Source organism: Phalaenopsis equestris, unplaced genomic scaffold (assembly GCF_001263595.1).
Source record: "Phalaenopsis equestris unplaced genomic scaffold, ASM126359v1 Scaffold000750, whole genome shotgun sequence".
Lineage (NCBI taxonomy): Eukaryota > Viridiplantae > Streptophyta > Magnoliopsida > Asparagales > Orchidaceae > Phalaenopsis > Phalaenopsis equestris.
Genome location: NW_018165190.1, coordinates 259134 through 284165, shown reverse-complemented (window position 1 = coordinate 284165; position 25032 = coordinate 259134). Strand labels below are relative to the sequence as shown.

The following is a 25032-nucleotide window of genomic DNA, read 5'->3' as shown; positions in this document are numbered from 1 at the left end:
AATTTTAGCACTATATATATATATATATATATGGCCTCCTTATTCACAATTTTATGACTATATCAACTATTTGATAGAGTAGATTATATTTTTCATCTGAAAATGTAACAAGTATATTTTACTTATTTAAAGCATAATATACAATACCAACACAGCTTTATTAAATGAAATCTAAAATTCGCTCGACACCTGGACTCATGATAATAATGGCTACCGCACCCTTCACCTACAGTGCTTAGTTTTATTCCATATATTCATTTACTTTCTTATATTTATATACATATAGGACCGTTACAATAATAAATTCATAAAGCATAATTTGTGCCTTTGCATCTTCCCTTTTTATTTTGTTTTTTTATTTCTAGATCATAATAATCAACTTACAAAGCATCGTCAGCCAAAAAAGATGGAGGAAACTCATTGGTCGGCTTTTAATGCTAATGGTCAAAGATGTGCCAATTTTGCATTCAATTAGCATTTAATTTTTTATATGTGCTAGAATTCGTTGTGATAGAGTAATGAAGTATCATCTTAGTGTTGCATGAGAACCTAACACACACTCAGACAATAAGAGTGACAGATAGAAACACTAGAAGTCTTACATAAAAATCCCGAGAAGGAAAAAACCTTCAGACTCAGCCCGGTTGAAATGTTCAAGTATGAGTTTGTGATTACACGTACAAATTCATATCATACGGATGAGATAGGGTTACACGATTTCTCAAGTTATAACGGTCATGCACACAAAAGCTTGTTGCCCGACGATATGGAGCGCTCACAGCAGGGAGTTGTTGTTGGAGCTTCGGAACGCCAATTTGGAGGTTGGCATGATGTTCGGAATAAGGCACTGCTCTGTATGATGCTTCATGACTCTAGGGTGTCGTTTGCAGCTTCGAGTTGTATTTTGGCGCTCCGCAGCACAAATCTTGACTCCACATGAAGTTTCGCTACAATGAGCAGAGGGTGGTCGACGGTGATCGTTGATGGCTCGCAGGTGATGGTTGACAACGGTTGACGGGTGCAAAAGCGGGAGGTATTCCTCGGATCTTCAGTGCAGAAGAGATGCTAGAATTTAGCTCCTTCAATCTTTGATCTTCTCCCGCCTCAAGGTCTCGATCCCCTCTCAAGAAAGGGATAAAGCTCTATTTATAAAATTTGGGAGGTCACTTTAGAAATATGAAATGAATTCATACCACTCCACAGGATGACTTAGAGAGATTCCCTTGATTAGACAATATTCGGTGAATATTTGAGTATTTTAGTGATGTTAGAAGTGAGCGATCATGAGCTTGTTGGATTATTCATGCCTTGAAGCTCTATTTGAACATAAGCTTATTAGATTTGGAATTCGTTTGTTTATTCAATTTTGCACTTAAAGCTTCCAAAAGTGATTTATTGGCTTGATTTGACTTAAATTTGACCAATTTTAGTATCATTGGGTTAGTGCAGTCGAGCAGTCTGTAAGTTTGCTAAAATCAGAGTTTTATATGATTTTTAATTAAATTTTGATAATGTCTTGCTAAGAAACTATCTCATGAATCGTGTTAAACCTTGTGATTCATGTCTGATAATGAAAATTTAATGATAGTGTATCATTTTTTATGATATAGAGATCTTGCTTGTCTTGAAATTTTTTTATGTAACATATTTGTCATTTCCATGTTCTAATTTGTTCAAATCTTTTCTAAATGTTACATGACATATGTTTCTTCGAATTGGGGAAAGTGAAGTGATTTTATTTGCTCAACTCTAGAGTATTTAAATATGAAAACATTCACAAAAAAGATATAATTAATATTTCTTAATATATGAAACTTGAGAGATAAATATGGTCTCTACTTTAGATAATTGCCTTAAGGATCGAACCAGCCTTTTTAAACAGTAATTAAATGATTTTTTGAAAATTAAGTCAAATAGTTATTTCTTAATATTAGGCAAAAAGATGTATCATGTCTTAATTGTACAAGCTATTATGTTGTTGACAACTTAAAAAACTACAAACCATGCAGTCTACTTAGAAAAACATCCGACCAAAACTCCGAGCATCATGCAGATCTGTCATTGATTAACTCATCACAAATATCATGTTTCATTCCCACTTAAATTGTTAAAGAAACCAAGCATCTAACTTGGAACAAGAAAAAAACGATCAATTAAAGATTATCAAAATTGTCTTTTGATGACTTGGACATGTAAAATGTCAAAGGAGTTCAATTTAGCATAGTGATGAGAGCCACTTAGAAATCAGTGAGGGAGCCCAGGCTTATTAGATACAACCTAAATTGTTGATCTAGGCTTTTACTTTGATCACTAAATTATACATAGTCAAGTTAGACCATTTAGTCAGACCATATTAAGACAAAGTGTTTTCTAATCGAGTAATATTTGGGTATGGATAAGTATAAAGTCACTTAGTCCTCTATTAGAAAGTTGTTGTGTAGTTATGAAAATTTTAGCACAAGATTTTGTTTCAAACATACTTGGAAGTTCAACTATGTTATCCACTAAGATTATGATGAGTGACATGTTGACATAGCTGACTTAAAGTGGCAACCACCAAAATAAATGACATATTCAGGGAATATACTAAGAGCAATGGTTAGGCAATGACACAAGTTATTAGTTGATACATTGACATACCTAAAGCTACTTTTCAAAATGTGGTCATCTCTTAAAGTTCAATAAAGTGACCCTTGGGGATGCACCATGTGGCTAGGCCATTTGGAAATGAACTTTCCAAGTGGTGGCACATGTAAAAAGATAGCCCATGAAAAGGTTGTCTTCATTGGTCACTTATTCATCCTATAGATGGCTTGATGAGAGTATTAAGCTAAAGCAACCAATAATTAGTTGACATTTTTTAGCTTTGATTGTGCAGACTAAGGTTGATAGCAATCAGAATGCTTGCATCTTTCTTAGCATATATTGATAGAAAAACATTTTCCATGAAGGGAAAATACTATTTTTGGTGGAGCTACAAAACTATAAATCTATCAGAGATGTCCATGAATGACTCAACCTAACAATCGACAAAAAAAAAAAAAAAATATGTTCATGTTGAACTAATTATTTTGAGTAGAATTTGAATCTAAACTATAAATCTGACTATGAAACAAAAATTACAGAAAAAAAACAAAAAATCTCCTGGTAAAAGGAAGAAGATTGAATTCGTGTTACTCATTTGTTCATTTCAACTCAGTACAGCAGTTCGCATCATCCAAAAAAAGGGTGCATTTGCATACAAACCACACAATTCTTATATATTTACATATCTAACAGCTAGACGTTCATATTTGCATACATAACACTTTAATCTATAACATAATATTAAAAATGCTACTATCATTAACTTTTTAAAAGTGAAATACAAATTCTCATGCATAAGGTTTTAATGCCAAGGTGTTATAAATATAAAATATCAAACTAAAGTGTTGGATATGTAAATGCATGTGATTTGTGTGGTATGTAAATTTTTCTTAAAAAAAACTGCACTGTGCAAATGAATTTATGATAACTCCATCAAGCAGGCTCATAAAGGCCCAACATATGCCCATCAATGCAACGCACTGCTGCAACCTATGAAATTATAGCCATGGCATCAGAATATTGCAGAAATATCTAATTTATCTAAGCATTCTAATTCAAAACAATATACCTTCCCATGGATTTCATATTTGATTGGACCATCCAGCTCTGCTCCAAATGTCATTAGCTTCGTAACAGTGCTCTGTATATCAGACACTGTAAAAGATAGTATTGAAGAATAACCTTTCTGCATGGAAACATCACTGTGGTACCAGAGATATTTCAGAATAAATTAAAACTTAAATTACAGAGCAAAATGCGCAAGATGTGTGTAAATATGAGAAGTATTCGACTAACAGGAGAAGACATTTATTATGCAGTATTCAGGACTTTAACATAAGAGCCTCTCAAACCTGATACTTCAAGTTTTGGGGAGATGAAAATAGAAACGCGCCAGTAAATAACATATTAAACTTCAAATTTCTAGGGTTTATTTGGATTTTTTTTTAAACATGTTTGATTGGTGTGTTATTATATACTTTTTTTTTTCTAAAAACAAATTTTCGTATTTTCGATAACACTCAAAATAACTTTTAAGAGGTGTTTGAAATCAACTTTGCTTTTTGTTTTTTATTTTATTTTTTTTATATTTTGATTTAAATTAAAATATGTTATGAAGTTATTTTTAAAAATACTAAAAATATTTATTAAGTATTTTTTGAAAGCAAGTTGATTTGTCTTAAGAATAAAAATAACATATAAAAATTATGGCTACCAAATATATTTTCAAAAACAAAAAAAAAACAAAACTGATGTCAAATAAGCCATTAGATGTTTCGAGTGTTTTTAAAAATAATTATACCTTGATCAAATATATCAAATGACTTGTTTCAAATCAAAACTTAAACAAGACAAAATAAAAATAAAAAAAAGAAATAAGAAACAAAAGTGATCCCAAAAGGCCCCTTGCAGATTTGGTCTCACTATCTACGACCACGATAGGGAAGGGAAGAGGCTCCACTATGTCTTTTGGATACAATTACAATGCTTTTATACAAGGGAGGAATGAAAAAAATCATGCAACAATGAAATATCAGAACAACCTTCACAAAGAAGATGGGAAAAATAAGAAGTTTGAGAAAGGGAAAAAAGGAGATGAACAAAACATGAAAAACAGCCTTGCAATGCCGGAGGAAAATATTTGAGCAATGGAGAGACTCCCTTTCATAGCAATGAATTGACAAGAAATGCCTGCGGCTAGGAAAATGACAGTTGGTCATGTAGCTGTTAGAGGACATCTCAAAGAACTTGACATGTAGCATTCAATCTTAAGATAATCTTGACACATGCAAACCGCACGTCTGACAAGAATGATCAAGTAATGTTGCATCTTCGTAGCGTCGAAGCGTAACATCAGAAAACAGACAAGAATTCCTTTCTGTGACAAGAAGTAACGGAATGAATTTTGAACAGATACTGAATGGGTGACAAAAAGATAGTTGAATCTAGGGTGTAATTGAGCCGAGTCAGCTCGCGAGTTGGCTCTAGCTTGACTCATTAATGAGCTCACAAGTTGAGCTTATCGAGCCACGTGCTTGAGCTCAAATTCAAGTTCATTTATTAAATGAGCTTGAGTACGAGCTTTTGTCTAGGATTGGCTCGTAGGCTCGTGAGCCGGCATGACTAGCCAATTGATGATCACATCAATGCCTTCTCCGACGAACTGTCGTGACACTCCTTTAACTATCGATGTCTTCTCCGGTGATAATCTGATTTTTGGCTCGAGCTCGCAAGCCGGAGCCTGGTGTCATTATTGCGAGCAAAGCTTGAGCTCGAACTCGAGTCTACATTTTGCCAGATGAGCCGAGCTCAAGTTAAGCATGAATCAAGGTCTCGTTTACACCCCTAGTTGCTTCTTGAGTCATGAGTTGAGTAAATTATAGTAGAATATTCTCTGAGCAACAGAGTTAAAAGGAAGATAGCAAAACAGGCGTCTAAGGCATGGATGTTGGTCATTAGACTGAATAAATACAAAGTTTTATGTTATGTCTTTGGTTATTTTGATGTGTTCATGTGTTTGCAACTTGTTTGCAACTCTGACTAATTAGAAGCATCCAAGTTAGATAGTCTTTTCTCTGAATTTCAGAAAAATAACATACTTCATATTTCCTCTATTGTCTGGCTCACTCACACATTCAGAAGATGAAATTTTAAAAAGCATTTAAGCTGGATCATTTATTTAAAGTAAAATAAGACTTGTGAGATAATAATTTATCATTTTATAAGCAATAGAACTGACAATGAAGACCACAGATAATTTAAACAAGAGCAGGATGCCAAAGATAACTCACGTGATTTGACATAAACTCCCAAACAGTATGCACTATACATGAGCATAAGGAGACGATTATCACAATAAGAGTGCCATCATTAGCTTTATCCCAAGTATTTGGGGCTTGCTGAGTTGTATGAGGATTCTTTTAACATATTCTATGTAATAAACCCTTTTGGATGATTTTTATGAAAGTTATGTTAGCTTTACTATCTTTCCTTCATAACCATTCGCCACATATTTTATGCTATGAATCCAATGTGTATATTTTCTAACATTCATTACTAAATGTTCAATCCACATACATTTTACTTTTACTACAATATCTGAACAATATAATAAAGGAGCTAGTAAACAACTCTTAACTCATATCAATTCTTGAATTCACAAATGTGCACTAAAAGCATTTCATGTGGAATTGTCCGCCATTAAATTAGCTAGAAAATTTCAAGAAGAAGAACAATTTATCCTTGGTTTGGAAGGTTCAGCTCCGCACAAGCCTTCAGTCTTAGTGGTCAGTCTTAGTGGACAACAATCGCTGGTGATGAAAGGTGACAATGGAAGTGGTTGGCCGTGGTGCTGAGCAAAAACCATAGCAATTTGTGTGGTGTATTTAAAAATTGACGAAGATAGTAGAGTCTTGAATTTAACAAAATCAATTAAAGAGTGCATTTTAAATATATCAAAATTTTACATTACATTTATTTTTCATTCAACCAAACACCAAACTTTTAAAAGCTCCCATACTTCTTTTGCATTTCCCTAGTAGTTCAATAAACCAAATCACCGCTAAATCAACCGAACAGGTAATCTTAAAGTGAAGTGCTTCGTTTAAAATTTTCCTAAAGTCATGAATATAGCTAAATTGTCTATTTGCTCACCGGACAATTTCTGCTAGTTTTAAAGTTAGTTCAGTAGAATCACATAAACTAATTTCTTTTCTAGACTCAAAGTTCTAATTTTTTTATGTTTCTTGCTCTTCTCCACTTTTAATTTAAAATGACAAACTCTTGGAGTTGTAAGCAAAAACATTTTTCATTGAATGTTTAAAATTTTAACACGATCAAAATGAAAATATTAGCAAAAATTTTATGATTTTGTCAGGAAACAATGCACTTATATTGGATATTTTGGGTAAGCAAGAGATTATATGCTATCTAGATAACATACTACATAAACATTGAAGGCGTCACAAAATATTTTTATTAACAAAGCCTTGAGGCCATGAATTCAAGCCCTTACCCGCCGCCGATTAAAAAACCTACAATATTAAAGCCTTCAAAATTTTACAAGGTAACAAGAATAGAAATGTCTGAAGAAAACTTGAGCAACTACTACATATAGCAGGATGAATATGTAGTACAACTAGATTGCCGGATAAAAATGAGTACATCAGATAACATGCGAAATTAACTCTTTGGTTGATATTTTGATAGAAACTAAATTTAGAAAAAACATTAATGAAAAATGGCTAAGGGCTATATATTAGATGTGAATCCAAAAACAAAAAAGAGCACTAAATTTTTGTGGCTACATTTCTAGTTGAGATAGGTGGTACTTTGCCTCTAGATGGAGAGATTTAGATTGGGTTCCCCCTTGTGGTTACAGGCAACTAGTTATATCTAAAAGCATATCATTGCACTTCAATATTTAAAAAGTTATTTGGCAAAAAATTATAATTGTTTCAAAACTCAGGTTCAAAGGAAGCAAACATATAACCAAAATCTTTCACCATCTGTGAAGGTTGTTGTCCACCCCCTTCAGTTTATATATGCGCACAAAATTTAAAATAAATCTTAATGGATCTATGGAATTAGAGCCTTCAAACCCTCCCCATGCTGCGCTATGTTTGCAGAGGATGTCATTATTTCATCAACCTAAACATAGGAATGTCAAAAATTAACCTAATACAACAACACGTCTCAAACACAGCTAAAAAAAAACAAGGTTCCAATTGATCCGATTAACTTCCGTGTTGAGTTCGGGCTTGAATCCTGACTAGTATAATTTTTTAGTCAAGTTCAGCTTGACCAGCCAACCCAAAACAAGCATTAACATGACCTGAAGTTGAGCCAAATTATTGTTATGCCTTATATTAGATGTGTTATAAGGGCTAGATTTAGGTCAGCCAGTTTGAAGATTGGTAGGGTTCGGAATATTTTTTATGATTTGGTTAGTAAATAGTAAAGTTTGGGAAATACATATTTGGTTCAAGTCAACCTGAAACCCGGCCTGTTAACCTAAATTGACCCCCCTATTCAAAAATGTTTTATCATGGATTCGCTAGCTAAGTTGGCCCCTCTATTCAATCATATAGATGAGGACGACATTGTCACAAATTCTAAACAGCTTAAGACTCAAAAGTTAATTTACCACCTATTGAAGAACAAATAAATGTGAGGTTTCATATCCTATTTCTCAAATGAGATAAAAATAAATAAAAAATTACCATCATTCTCCAATATTCATAAGACTACGAGTAAAACGTCACAATTGAGAGCACGAGATGATATAATCACCTATCTGATTGATATTTTCTACTCAGTCAATATATTGCATGAAATTGTGTGCTACTATTTTGTAGTGCAGTACGGCAATCCTTAGGAATGGTCTCTAATAAACTCATTTCATAATTCGGTTATAATATCACTAAACAAAATTATCATAAGTATAGTTTAGTAAGCACAAAACAAGATAAACGAATCATAAAACTAACCTTAGTAGTTATGATTAGGACAAGATGAAATCTGCGAAATTGTTCATTATTTCTGAGTTATCAAATGAAGATAATTGATTTCTTTCAAAAAAGCCTTAAATAACTACTTATAAAGGCCGTATACTTATATGATTTAAAACTGTATTATCAATAAGTAGAATAGGTTTCCCTTTGGCCCTTCTCATCAGATTTAGACATTTAATATTCCAATTAAATTAAAAAATGTTCTCATATTATGCACAGCATAGTGCATGCACTTCAACAAATAAGTAATTTCAGCACAGCAGTTTCACCAAAAAAAAATGTTAATTGCAAGAGTGTAATTACAATTATAACAAGCATAAAGGGCAAACACATTCATTAAACCTTCTAGAATTTGTTTGATTTTTCATAAGATAGTAAACCTCAAATCTAGTTTTCATGGATGCAGCACAAATTTAAATACATCAACTGGTATAAAATGGGAAAGTAGAAACAAGCTATTTTATGGGAACTTGATGTCGTTTATAAAATTACCCGGTCATATTTTCTTTTCATAGCATATGGAAATATATAAATTTTGGCCAATCTCCCTCATCTTCACCATAAGACCATTGATAAATTTCAAACAATCATTGTTGTGTAACATTAGACTTTATTCATGCATAGTGAATGCAAATGTACTTTTGAGGTCGTCACTATTTGTTTAGTGTAGTGTCAGGAGTCCTTGTCCATTCACTCTATAGTAAATGAATAAATTAAGCCCTAACCAAACGACATCATGAGGCAAGATGAACGAAGTCGTAACAGCCCGAACTCTCATCATCGAGATATTGTCCAATTAAGCCCAATAGCCTCATGGTTTTATCTCATTGTCATAACTTCCAAAGAGGTCACACAAGCCAAGAGTGTTCCCATAGGAGCACCCTTAACTTTATAGTTTTTATGAAATTCTAAACATTAAACCAAAATGAACCTCAATATTTAAAAGCTCAGCTTCATTCTACTGAGAAGGTTTCACAATCTCCCAATTTAAGTAACTGACATCCTTGTCAGTTTCCTTAACCCTAAGTCATCCATCAAGCAAACACTCCAATATTCAAATTGGTTTAAGGCTCTCACACCATTTGTAACAACCTGAACTTTCATCCATTGAGAAATTATCCGCTTTAGCCTAATGGTCTCACTGTTTTGACCCATTGGTATAACTTCCCACAAAAGTCACTCATCTCAGGAGTGCTCCCGCACGAGCACGGTTAACTTTGGAGTTTCTAATAAAATTTCAATCGTTGCACCAAAAAGCGCCTCGATGTTTAAGAGCTTAGCTTCATGCAACTTAAGGGGGTTTACATAAATAATGTAGAGCCCAAGGTTATTGAACCATACTCGATATATTCACCATGAGATGCCAAATAACCGCATTGAGGCTTAAGAATTTCTATCCTAGCAACATTTACCCTTATTTCATTTGAGGTGTATACCGTGAGAGCATATATCTCGAGGCACCTAAAGCAAATATGTCTCAAATCAACAAATAATTCAGAACAACACACTTTTAAGTTATAAATATACAAGGAAGGTTCAATTTTTAGACATAATGAATTGAATTTTTTTTATTTTATTTTTTAACTCATTTTCTATTTTTATTTTAATTATTCTATTTTCACTTAGTTTAAGTTCTTTTATATTTTCTTTAAGCAATTTTTATTTCCTCTTTAGCCTGTTTTATTTTCATTTTCTAAATTTTGTTTTTCAAATTTCTTTTAAACTATTTTATTATCTTTTTTATTAATGTTTTTAATTTTATTTTCTTTTAGGGTTTAGACTTTAAATTTTCCATTTAACTATTTGTTGAAGGTTTATGGCATATTTATGATTTGTCTTTAATTTAATTAAGTGCTTTATTTTTAATTTTGAGGGTTATACATTGATTTGCTATGAGATTTGTGCCTTCACTTAAGAAGGAAAAACAACTACATTACTGATTTTTCATTTTTAAAACCAGCTAGAAATCGAAGCTAAGCGCATTTTATCAAGGTTCTCTTTCCATTTCCACAATCCTCCCTCATCATGCCACTATTATTTTCCTTCATTTATTTTGGTTTTGTTATGCACCTCTCAATCATTTTAATATCAAAATAAATTTTGATCTTGGATTTGAATTTCCTCCGGGCTGAAATTTCTTCAACCCTACCCTTTTTTATTTTTTGAGCCTTTTGGTTGTTGTTTCATCAATTGTCTTATCACAAAATTTCAAATTTTTAGGACATTTGGATGTGTTCATACTACGTCAAAAGTTCAATTGAAATTTCAATGAATTTTGCATTGTTTTACTAGGTTAACTTATTGCATAAATTTTCCTCTCATATTCTAGCACATGTCATCTAGTCTTTCAATATTTTAAATTCTCTTTTTTTTTTGGAAATAACCGGTTGATAGTTCATATTCTGTTTCTTCTTCATGAAATACTCAACCTCTTTTTGCTATTCTTCAAGAGGATACTTTAATAATTATCGTTATCTATTTCCTTTATGTGATCGCTGCCATGACGCTAAACCCACCCTTCATCATTCTCTACATTCCAATATTCAAAAACTCAACCTTCGTCCAACTCAAAATAGCACATAAATATTCCAAACATTTATTAAGAAAAATTTTCAATAGATTACGTGAACATTTGATAAAATAAAAGCAAGTTCTCACAATGATCTTCATCAACATATCCCTCCATGCATTTCCATTCCATCCACTTGTATTCCATTGACTACTTCAGACTCAACTTTTCAAACCTTAACAACTAGTCAAATAATTTTTTTTAAAAATCAATATTATCAAGAACCACTTTCAGACGATGATAATGATATTATCTCTATTTCTTAGCTTGTGATCATTGTTGAATCTATGCTCAAGTTTCTGTCTATCTCTCAAAAGTTCAAGAAGGTACCATAAAATTTATAAAAGGTCCATAGATCCAAGGTCAACATGCATAGATTAAAAACAACAGGGCACAAGTTGCTAATTTGGTTAATTCCACAAAGTTAAGTGTTGTCGAGATGAGAATGCTTAGGTGGATGAGTGGCTTTATACTTAGAGACAAATTTGAAATGAATATATTCGTGATTCGTGATAGGATTGGTGTAGCTCCAATGGTGGACAGATTAGAGAGAGTTGGCTTAGATGGTTTGGTCACAATAAACGTCGACCATCAGATGATCCGGTTAGGAGAACAGGTGTTTTAGATTCGACTTATGTTAAGAAGGCAGAGGAAGACCTTGAATAACTTGGACATATTGCATAAAAAATGACCTTAATTATTAAAAATGAAATGAAGATATGACAATCAATAGGACTCAATGGAGAAAAATTTATCCATGTAAGCCAACCCCACTTAGTGGGAAAAAGGCTTGTTGTTGTTGGAATCTAGTGGGCAACCCACATGATCGAGAGGGAGGAAAAACTGGATCTTCTCAGATTTCCAAAAGAGCCTCCACCAAAATTATTCAGGATAAGGGTCTTTTGTAGCCAAACGAACTAACATAGAACAAAGGCCAAAAAAAGAAATTGCTAGCTTAGGTTTTCGTATTTGTTAAGCTTATGTTGATTTATGTCTTGTAAAGCAATGACAAAGTCATAATCATAGTAAGGTTTGTTATGTCATTTCATGTTCTAAAAGTTAAGACATTCCCCTCTTATTCTATCACACAAATATTAGGTTTATGGTTCAATCGAAAAATGATAAATGATAATATTTTCTTGTTATGTTAGGGCTTCTTCAATGCTAAGTGCTTCTGTGGTGTGTTTACTCTCCTTGATTTCATTGTGCGTCCTAAATTCAAACTAAGTGGGGATCATCATCCTTGCTAAGTGCTGTGTGATCTCTCTCTTATAAGTACTTTATAACTTCATTCTTTCTTTTGTAGCATTCTGTTCTCCTCCATCTACACGATGCAAATATCAATCAAAAATATCAAAGCTAGACAAACCTAAAATCTTGAGCTGAGAATTGTCTCTATGTTTAAGGAAATGACGGATCTCATACTCAACCACAAAATGGTCAAAGGCATGAAGAGTTAGTGATGTCCTTCAGACATGTGGTGATCTAACTAGAGAGCTATTATTGGACATTAATAGAATCAGATGCAATGAAGGGACTTCAGATATTCTTTGCATTCTAATAAATTTCTAATAATATCGATCATTAGAAAGTGTTTGAAAAAAAAATTAGTTGGAAACATCATACGTTTTTCAACAGCCTTTATGTTGATGGTAACATATATTTTCCCATAGTTTTCTATTTAAAATTTTTCATCTTTTTTCCAACATTAACTACTAAATTGCATTCAACTTGAAATTGGTTAGGATTTACAAATATGTACACAGGGAATTGGGTACAATACTACACGCACTACACACTAAATTATAATACATACATACATAAAAACTTTTTTCATCTTTTTCCAACATTAACTACTAAATTGCATTCAACTTGAAATTGGTTAGGATTCACAAATATGTACACAGGGAATTGGGTACAATACTACACGAACACGCACTACACACTAAATTATAATACATACATACATAAAAACTTTTTTCATCTTTTTCCAACATTAACTACTAAATTGCATTCAACTTGAAATTGGTTAGGATTCACAAATATGTACACAGGGAATTGGGTACAATACTACACGAACACGCACTACACACTAAATTATAATACATACATACATACATACATACATACATACATACATATATTATTTAAAAGGGAGTCGGTATTTGGCAGAGGCCCAAATACCGATTTCCCATACGCTAGGCCAGATGATGAGAGCCCGTGTCATGTGCCTAAATATTCGAGAACCCAACGTCACTCGGTATCGAACTCGTGACCTGAGGGGATTTACAGTGAACCCCGCCAACCAACAGACCACGGCTTTTAATTGTGTTGAAGTAGGGTTCACTTAGCCTTTGATGGTCTTCGGATTTGATACAAAGGTTTTAGTGAGTGAGTACGAAAAACCCACTCATAGGGATTACAAACGTACTCCCTAAAAATAAAACAAAAAAGAAACAACTACTAATCATTGTGGGTGTAGTCGGTGGATCTGCCACTTCCCCTTCCCCTAGATCTAGGGAAGGAGTCCAGCAATATATTGGGATGTGGGCTTCCACCCGAAACAATGATACAGCCATCCTGAGAGTTACTGAGATCTGATATTCCTTTCTTCTTCTTCCTAGATTTGTCAACCTGTCAATCATCTACCAGAAGATGTCTCGTGTGAACAATAGGTGAATCTAAAAAGATAGAGGTAAACTGCTGATCTGACTCAGCCTGCAGCACACATTGATCCTGACACTCCCCCATAACATGAGTACCCTCTTCTCTCGCAGTAGGTGGATCCAAGCCACTTCGGCTAGCATCTGCTACAACACCACTCGTAGAACCTGTAATCTACCTGCCTCAACAACAGTAGGCGGAAGCTGCTGGTCTGGTTGGTGAGGAGTAGCCTTATGAGTTAAATTCTCATTCAACATTTCTGAAAGATTAACAATGTCTGCTATATTTTCCTCCACGTTTTGAATAGAAAATGAGGTTTGTGACCTGCCGATCTCAAATGTGGGTGAAGCCTGAAGCATTTGACTGGGGTGTGTCCAAACAGCTTACAGTGATTGTAGTAATATGGTTTTTATTCAGCAATAATTGGCTGTCAATACCCATTGTGGGTTGTACCAAGCAATATTTCGTCCACATCAGGGAGGGTGATATCCCTTTCAACAAGAATTCTTGCAACCGAAGGCCTGGTTAGATTGAAGGTGAGATTGACTGGTTAGATTGAAGGTGGGTGTATCCAATTTCATACGTCTCCCTAGTGCAACTCCAATAGAGTAAAGGACTTCGTGGTTGAAGTAGTGCAACTTTAAGCCAGGTAGTTTAAATCAGATTGTAACTATAGGTGGTTCATCACTAGGGTCAAATTCAGAAGACCACTTAAGCAGTTTCATACATTTTTCCTCTAATGTCATAAACTTTTTGGAAAATATTTTTGCATAGTCTTCCACTTTAGAAAATTGTATCATCACATGTCTTTCATCAAAGAGGCCAACTATCCAAAGTCCCAATAGTTTGAAATCTTCAAAAGTCTTTCGAACAATTTCCATTTTTGGATATCCCGATTGGAACTTCCCAATGAGGGTGAATTTGAACTTGTTAACCAGGTTGGAAACTTCAGTATCAGAGAAGAAAAAAAGTCAGTTTACCACTCTTCCTACCGGTCTTCTTGATAAGGTTGCAGTACTCCTGGCTTTCGAATGATTCGTGGTAAACCTGAGGGAACACCTGATCAGATTTCATAGAGCCAACCAAATCAACAAAAGAACCCTTCCCAAGGTTTAAAATTGAAGTAGTCGGAGGTTGAGAAGGAACAGTAGCCATAGAGCTCAGAGTCGAACTGTGGGTCTAACTCCTATGCTGCTCGATTCAGAGCGCAGGAATCGAATAGAGACCACGGCAGCATAGGAAGGCACCACAGTGTAAGGAAAGCTTGCGCGAGGTACTGCGAGAGAATTTCCAAGCGGGAACAACTGCGGCAAGAACGAAAGAATAGCCTGAGGAAGAAAACGATGAGTGAGCATGAAACCAGCGGGCGGAAGACGAAACAATCGAAATAGGACGAATAAGTGAATCGTTCGTAGTCGAGCACGACGAAGCCAAAGGAGTTACAGGGTTTCGCCATCAGGCGAAACCCTAGCAGAGACGACACCATATATAATATATGTTAATTGTATAATTAATAAATAAAAAGATCTTAACATTACAAGAAAGAAAAGTAAATTATATTTAAAAAATGAAAAATATAAAATACTATCATGTTAGTCATAAATCAAGATAGTAGATAAATATTTATTAAATATATTAATAAAAATAAAAACACTAAATATTCAAAATTTTACAAAAACTTAAAAAATATGATCATCAATAATTTAAAAAAAAATTGTTTGCAAAAAATAAACATAAGTTATTTGGTTCAGCATAAATCATCAAATTTTAATATTTTATTATAGATTTTATTATTAGTTATAAAATTTAAATTTAATTTTTAAGGGCATGTAAGTCAAACAAGCATGTCATAATTTTTTTTTTTTTTTAGTTGGATATGTGACCAGCATCTCGAACACATGTCAAATACATGTCCGTTTCTGACTCTGTCGGACACTACACACCAGTTTGTAGTGACAATTGGCAACCAAAAAAGGTCGTCATGTATTTGCAAAAAAGTTGTGATAAATTTATTTTGGACAAATATCATGTTATGAAAGGACTTGTAACCGATAACAATCTATTGCAAAGTCCCTTCATAAATTTGTTGCGGATGTTTTTCCTTTCTTTTTTTTTCATTAATTTTTCTTCACAAATCTTGTGATATTTATGCCAGATCAAAAATGTCAAAAAATTCATCAACAAAATATTATGCATGCATGCATATGTATGTACGTACATTTACATACACACATAGTTGGAAAACCTTAAATTACGGGCTTGAGCCATTCAACTACTCAAACTACCATAACCTGCCATGCATTAGCTTCATTGAGTCCATCCTACTATGTCTTAGCAACTCAGTCTTTTTGCTAGGTTGTCATCTTGCTCTCCCTAAGTTACAATCTTAGATCCTCGCCAAGACGCCATCTTTCACACATTGCAATTTAGTTTTACTTTCTTTGGCTATCACTCACACCAATAATGATCAACAATGGTTGCAAATCTTGTCAGTCTCCATTCCTTCAAATTAAAAAGCTTGGGAAGCATGCTAGAGCTTAATTATTCTAATTTAATATAAATCCATTATTTCTTCTCTAGAGCTCCTAGTTTCAAATTCAAAGTTATTGATACCACATAATCACCATTTTCTATTTTTTTTTTAAATATACAAGATGATGACTCAATATGATACATGAATTATATGATGCGATAATTTTCAAGCTTCAAGCGTGAAAGCCTGAACATGGATTAGGTATTTTATTAAGGAATGACACAATATATGCACGAATCACATGGTGATATAGGTATCATGATTGTTGCATGAATAATTTAAAATAAGTTGGATGATTTTTACATGAATTAGGTAGTTTTGCATTTGGTTGATGGTTATCTAAGTTGATGCATGAAAGTTAATTGGCACAGTAATATAAGACAATCTTCAAAAAAAAAAAAAATATATTTTTTTGGAGGAGTTCAAGGAAATTGAGAAAAGACAGAAAGAGAAAAAAAGGTAGAAATAAAGAGAAGATAATCACAATGAATTCATTTTCAGGAGTTCTTAATTTCTAAAGCAGATAATTTTTCAGTATTTGTATAATCATGGTCCTAATTTATTTTTATTAAGCTACTCCTCAGCCTTATTTTGTGAGACTTAGGGTCACTTTTAATAATTTATTAAGCATTGGTATACTCAGATTTTTGAAAGGTGAATAAGTCTCCTTTAACATGCTGAACAATGCCACCAGGATTAAGAAAAATTTTATTGTATAAAGTGGGCTTTAGGGTTTGTTTGGGACAGCTGTTGATTATTTATAATCAGATAATCTGTAGATTATTAGAATAATCTGACTTGTTGTTTGGGGCAGCTTATTCAGAACAGCTTACTGACAGTTGTTGCAGGATAAATGACCATTCTGCCCCTGTTTGGTTAAGCTGGTGGCAACATAACTGTTTGAGTACTGAAATAAACAGAACTCCAAAAACAATGTTGCAATTTACAAATCAAAACAAAAAAATACAAGTACACATAAAATTATGTGGTTCAGTCAATGACCTACATCCACAGAACGAAATTCATAATTTTTTTATTAAGCAAATCTGTAAGATCACATAACTGTATACATACTGCATAGCAATATAATACTTCCCTCATTTCATGGCAACATTAGACTGCAGCTAATTCCACAAAAAAACATCCTCTCAACTAACCAGGCTCAATACATAAACCAAAAATAAAGATAATTTTTCGAAAAACATCATCTCAACTAAACATGTCATTCTTTCAAAAGATGAAATTGCAAATCAAAAATGAAAAAACATGTCATTCTTTCAAATGAATAAACATTGCAGGTACCCAATCCATCATTCATGCAGGGGACAATGCTTGGTTCTCTAATCAAAAAATTGAAACTGAAACAGAACTTCATCTAATCGAAAAATTGAAAATGATTGATGAAAATAGTGGATGTGATAGGCCCCGATGCTTGGTTCTCTTCCTGCTATGATAGAGATAAATTGTGCTCTCAATACTCTCCCTCTTCTTCAAAATCAGGCATTTGAAAAAGTATAAGTCCCAACAATCCTAGCAAGCCGAGGAAAGCAAAAAACATATTCCCCAAGAATTTAAAAAACAACAATTTGAAATTTTCTACAATAATTCAGAGCTATGTTGAACTCTAGGTTAGGAGAAAATTCCATTGTAAATGCCATAACTAAGCACACATTAATATTCACCCTGTTATAACAGAGATAAATTTTGCATTGAATACTCTTCCAAATATTTTGAAACATCCATTTGTAAATTAAAACCCAAAAAACCCAGCAAGCCGAATTCAGTGCTCTGCAAAATTGAAACCTTCCAGAATTCCGCAAGAAGTACAAAACCCAACAAACTCAGCATTCTGCCAGTCACCCGAGAAACAACTATTTGAACATTTGAATTAGAAATAACAATTCTGATTCCCAACAATATTGAACAGCTCTTCCTTCAAAGAAACAGTTTGAGAAGTTTGAAAAGAAATTTAGCATCACTTTAAAGGATGAGATGTTTGAAAAGAAATAGTTTAAGAAGTTTAGCATTCTGCCAATCACTCAAATGTGTTTTCAGATGAAGGTCCTCCATCAAAGAAACACCTTTGCATGAATAATTCACCTAAATGATTTTCGTTTTCTACAAAGGTGTATCTAACTGATCTGTGTTGCAGAACACCATTGTTCTTTCAGGACACCATTGCAGGACACAGATCGCCAGCAAAAAAAAAAATTGAATGTGCACAACAACACAGATCACTTCAATGTATAATGCATTTTAAATAATCCAATGCATTTTAAAATAATCCAATGCATTCCAAAATAACCCAGCAAAGTCCTCGTCAAGAGAACCCTATTTTACAGCATCAACCGAATATTGAAAAAAAGTGAGAAAGACGAACATTCGTCACGGATCAAGCCATAAAACGAACCATAAAGCATAGCAGCACATAGATCTCACCAGAGGAACAATCGAACCGATGTTCGCGAGGGACGAGATCGATGAGGGAGAGGACAAGGGAGAGCGCGTGAGAGATCACCCAAGGGCACAGGAGGAATTATTTCCCTAAACGCCAATAGCAAACACCGAACGCACTAAAGCCCCTGTGTCGTTTCCCTATTACGAAATAAAATGAGATAATTCGATGCGGCACGATAACGCGCGTCCAACGCCTTTTCCAAACGGTACGGCAACGTTTTCAAAACGCCGCCGCACCCAAATAAGCTGCCCCAAACGGGCCCTTAATCTTCAAACTAGTTTCTAAGAGCATATAACCAGCCTTCACAATGAAGAAACTCTATTTTACTATTTTATCAGGCGCTAAACCTAATAAAAACCTGTTGCATACCACACATTCCCCTGTACCTTTTCAGTTATGCTTGTCTCACCTCAGGGAATATTCTAACCAACAAGATTCTCTTTCTAGACTGCACTCTCCTATCTATATAAATGATATATGATGTATACAGTTGTTGCTAACAAATTAATGATGAATCCATAGCCAATAGTTGTTTCTCTGCTTGCTTCACTATCTTCATGGTATTAGAGGAAGGCTCGATACCTGGGAGAGGGATCTTCAAGTAAGGTTCTTATTTATTGCATTTTCTATATTTTTCTTCCACACTGCATTTCCCTCCTCACTACATCATATAGAAGATTCAGCAACTTCCGATTTGCTTTCTTCTACCCTCCCCAATATCAATGTTCCCCCTCCTCTACAATTTCTGATCTCACACAAAAAATAATTGGCTCAAAATCAATTAACAACCAACAACTATCTATTTGGAGAGCTCAAATTCTTAAAATCGTCACCTCAAATGGTTTTCTCGGTTTTTTGGATGGCCCTCTACCATGTCCTCGGCAATATGCTACTGAAAACAGTGATTCAATGGTTATCAATCCTCAGTGTTTTCAACTTGGATCTACATAGATCAAAATCTATCGGTTGTCCTATACACTACTATCTCCTCCACTGTCTTGCCGTATTTACAGCGTCTCTAAACTTTGGTCAAGATTTGGAAAACCATCAAAAGGAGACTCCAACCTACTGATAGATTGAGAGGAATCCAATTGAAAAACAAGCTACATCATATAACAATGGAACAACACAATTATTCAATCTCTCTCCGAAATCAATGCTCTTGTGGACAAAATCACAGTTGTCGGCTCTCATGTCGATCAGAAAGATGTGATTTTCTACATGCTTAATGGTTGACGGCCAGTCTACCAGTCATTCAAGTCTGCCATACCCACTCAACTGCAATTGATTAGCTTGGACGACTTATAATCGTTGTTATGTGGTGATGAGATTAATATTTCCAACAAAAACGCCAAGCACAATGTGGTGAATGAGTCGCAATTAGCTCCCGCTGCTTCCAAAGGATGCAACACCTCTTATTACAGAGGCAAATGATGCAACAACACATCAACTGCTCAAAAAGGAATGAGAGCTGAAAGGTCGACCCTAAAACCAATACTATTTATTAAATATACAACAAAATAGGCCACTCAGATGTGGTTGGTTGGCATAGGACAAACATGGACTGTGTACCAACCAATCTCACCCAAGCTCTCATGTCTCGACTAAAAGTATGAGCTCTGGATTTCGAGGATACCGCCCACCTGACATCAGACTTCAAGCACTTGCAGGAACTTAAACCTCTGTGGCAATGAACAAATTGTAATGGAAAATGGACAAATTGTTCAGGTGCAGCAAGTGGGTGACGGTCTCCTCCCAACACCTTGCCGTAAGCTCCACTTACCTCATAATCGGCACACTCCTTCCTTATCCCATAATCTTATATCTACTCATTAATTGATCAAGTATAACAAGGTCATTGTCTCCTTTAAATCCTTTGGTTTTTCAATTATTGATCCACAAACCCACCAAGTTTTCCTCCAAGGACCTAGCTCCAAAGAGTTCAACTCCATTCTAGCTCTCTCTGCTTTAATCCTAAAATCAGCCACCTCCAACGCTCAGCGTCTCAACATCTCTTTCAAACTACCGATATGTACTATGTGTTCTGTTACTAAATTTCATAGGCAAACATTTGGCCGTAGTATAAAGTATAGATATAAGAATTTTAAACTTCTTCATTCTTATGTATGGGTACTTTCCCAAATACCACTAACTATGGTTATAAATATTACATTTCCATTGTTAATGATGCATTTCACTATTGTTGGGTATACTCCATGATTACTAAATCTGAAGCACCACTTAAAATTAGAACACTTATATAAGTGTTTAAAACACATTTTAAAACCAAATTAAATATTTTGAGGGCAGATAGTGGTGGAGAATATACTAGCACCAACTTAAACAACATTTTAAGAAACATTGGCATTATTCATCAATAATCTTGCCCTCATACCCAAAAATAAAACGAAGTGATTGAAAAGAAGCATCGCCATCTAATTGAAACAACCTGAGCCCTACTCCATGAAGTCAAGTTGCTTTATACCCTATGGGCGGATGTACTCCTAACAGCCACATGCTTAATAAATAAAATCCCTACTAAGACCACAAACAACTTTAACCATACCAACAATTATATTGGAGATCATCATCGTATACACATGTCAAAGTATTTAGGTATGTTTGTTATTCTTGGTCTGGACCATACACCCCTCACAAGCTGGCTCCTCAATCCACACAATGCATCTTCATTGGATATTCATCATCACATAAAGGCTACAGATGCTAAAATCCGTCCACTAGGAAAATCGGTGTCTCCTGACAAGTGAATTTTGAAGAAAACACTTTCCTTGTAATGCCACTGTCACAGCACCACCTCCGCTCACCCAACCTCCTAATCCCCACACCTCTCCATTATTGCTTACACCCAATACATAGGTGCCCACTTTAACAACTTATAACTATGCAATTCCTCTTATGACCTTCAACACTTACCCATCAATCCAAGGCCTACAGCCCACTCTCTCACCCCCTCCACCTGAGCCTCCACACACCTTGCCAATTTCAAAAACTTACTGGATCCCACAAGCTATGTTTAAGCAGCTAAACTATCCATTGGAGAAATACCATGGTGGAGGAATTTTGAGCTCTTAAAAAACAAGGAATATGGACACTTGTTCCACCTCCACCTGATGCATCCATTCTTGGATCGAGATGGACATACACAACTAAATTTCATTCCGATGAAACTATAGTTCGACACAAGGAAAGATCAGTTGCCCAAGCTACAAACATGAGTTCAGTATCAATTACAGTGAGACATTCAATCTGGTGGGGAAAATTCCTACAATGAGAATTCTCCTGACTATGGCTCTCCAAAACAAATGACAAATAATTTAGTTTGATGTATCTAACGCCTTCTTGCATGGAAACCTCATCGATAATATTATGTGTCAACCTCTAGGATTCACGAATCCGCAGTTTCCAAAGAATGTGTCTTCTTCGAAAAGCTCTCTATAGTCTCAAGCAAGCACCAAGACATTCTTTTTTACACTATATATTTTTTTCTTGGATCATGATTTTAACATTAGCGAAACGGATCCTTCTCTGCTTCTATATCCCCACGAAGACACTACAATCTTTCCTCTTATATATGTAGATGACATGTTAATAACAGGTAATGAACCTGAAGAGATGTCTCACTTGGTTACCAAGCTAAACACCACAATCCAGCTCGACCAATATCATGTTTCTTGGGTAATCAAGCTCAGCAATCACCCAACTCTTGGTTTTTCTCTCAGACCCGGTACATCTCACAAATTCGAGAAAATGCTGGAATGTAGGATTGCACTAAAGTGAACACTCCACCACCTACCAAATCTACACCAATCACAACAAGCAGCAGAGAATTCCACAACAAAAGTCTCTACCAGCAGTTAACCAGGTCACTTCAACACCTAACTATTACATGGACTGGCATTTCCTTTATTTTCAATCAGGTATTACAGCTCATGCATGCTTCGACGGGTCATCATTTTTAACTCCTTGCTCGTCTCCACAAATATCTTAAAGGGATTAAAAATTTGGTTGGTTGTTACAATCCAGAGATCTCCAACTCAAGACACATACAGATGTCACATACAGATGCCCATTGGGAAGTCTGCCATGGGTATTTGCTTCTTCCTGGCGGAGCTCAAGAAGCAAAGCTCGATTGCTCAGTCCTCCACAGAGACGGAATACCGAGTTTTGGGAGCGACCATGACTGGCCTATGGCTGAGAACACTCCACACCGAATTTGGAGTATCACTCACCCTACACCACTCTATTGTGATAATATATATGCTATGTCCATCGCTAACAATTCAGAATTCCAATGCGACGACCAAACACATTTAAATAGATTATCATTTCATAAGACAAAACATTGACTCCCATCAAATTCAGCTCAACTACATCAGTTCGGCAGACAAACCTGCGGATATTCTCATGAAAGCTCTACAAAAGAACAGGTTTCCACAACTTAGAATCAAGTTAATGGCCCGCTCTAGCGACCATCCGCTAGCGGGGGAGTAATAACAACCCGCTGCATACCTCACATTCCTTGTGTACCTTTTCAGTTATGCTCGTCTCACCTCGGGGGATACTCTACCCGCCTAGATTATCTCTATCGAAAACACTCTCCTATCTATATATATGATATATGATGTATACAGTTCTGCAAATGAATTAATGATGAATCAATAGCCAATAGCTGTTTCTCTGCTTGCTTCACTGTCCTCACTGTCTTCAAAACCATCCATGCAAGGAATCAAGTAAAAAGAAAACCCTAACCAGCGTCAAATGCGGTAAGTCGACAAAGAGCTGAAAATTGAAAGCAACAGGTTCATTATCTTCCCAAAAAATAAATTCCAGAAGTTTTCCGGGAATGAAAAACGCTGCTTACCTATTGGCATGCATGAGAGCAAGTTTGAGAGAACCGGATTTGAGCTCCGCCCATCTGAGAGTGCAAACGTCGATGGTGAAACCCAAACCCTCGGAATAAAACTGAGCGGCTCTCGGAACATCCTTGTGCAGCTGAAGCACCCAACGGAAAGCGACCGCCATGACTGGAGCAAGAGAGCACGGTCGGCCAAAATAGCAGAATGGCATGCCTTTTAATTAAATTTAATTTGCATTTTCATTTACTTTAACTTTTTATTTTTAATTTATAGTAAAAATAATGTACTTTTTTTCCCTAAAAAGCGAATTAAATTTGCATTTTGAAGAAAACACAAGATTAATTTGCATTTTTAATCATCCTATTTTTAAAAACTTTATATTATTAATTAACTTTTTTTTTCCTTAAAATACAAAATTTTAAGTTTACATGTTGATAAACTTAATTTATTGGTTTGATATGAAAATATTTTTTATTAATTAATTTATATTAAAATAATTATGAAATTTTATATTATTAGGGTAATATTTTATATAGAATCATATAATTCATATAAATAGACAATTGGAGATTATATTGAATTAAATTTAAAATTAAGAATAAATTCATTTTGTAATTTCACTTTATAGCATTTTTAAATAAGGCAAAAAAGTTATGTGCTTTCAATTATTTTAATTATTATTCTTAAGAAAATGTAATTTACATTTTCAATAATTTAGTTTATTTTTTATGAAAAAGAAAATAAAATTATATTTTTAATTTTTTTTTATTTCAATTGTACTTATAATCTAATAATTGCTAAAAATGTACAAATTTTCATTTTATATGTGTTATATATTATTAAAATTATTTATTTTTTTAATTTTAGAATAATTTTTAAGGTTGCCTGAAGATTTATAAAATAATTTATTAGTAATCAGTAAAAATTTAATCAAAAAATTAGTACAAATTAGTAAAGTTAGCATTAACATTTAACTTAGTGAAATTAGTAGAAGTAATTGTTGAAATTATTTACTTAGTCAAATTGCATATTAGCATTATAAAATACTAGTTATGCATTAAAATATTAAATATTAACTTCAAATAATGAAGTAAAAAAAATTTTCTAAAATTTTAATTTAAATTATTAAAATTATAATTAAATTAAATAAATTTATTTTAGCTATTGTAAAATGTTTATGTCATTTCAAATTATGTATGTCTAGTAATAATAATTTTAATAAAAAAATTAGTAAAATATTTTAATTATAAACTTTATAAATTATTCATACCTTCTATAAAACTAAGTAATATGACAATAAAATTTCTAAGATAAAAAAAATATAATATACTTCA

At 34.1% G+C, this 25032-nt stretch overlaps 1 protein-coding gene across 1 annotated transcript; it reads right to left on the bottom strand.

Moving 5' to 3' along the window:
- Positions 1 to 3340: 3340 nt before the first annotated feature.
- On the bottom strand, positions 3341 to 23885 carry LOC110030671. The gene is made up of 3 exons (XM_020733509.1): positions 23704 to 23885; positions 3656 to 3788; positions 3341 to 3576 (listed from the first exon to the last, which is right to left on the bottom strand). The coding sequence occupies exons 1-3, from the start codon at positions 23862 to 23864 to the stop codon at positions 3520 to 3522; spliced, it is 351 nt and encodes a 116-aa protein (XP_020589168.1). The 5' UTR covers positions 23865 to 23885; the 3' UTR covers positions 3341 to 3519.
- Between the last annotated feature and the right edge of the window lie 1147 nt (positions 23886 to 25032).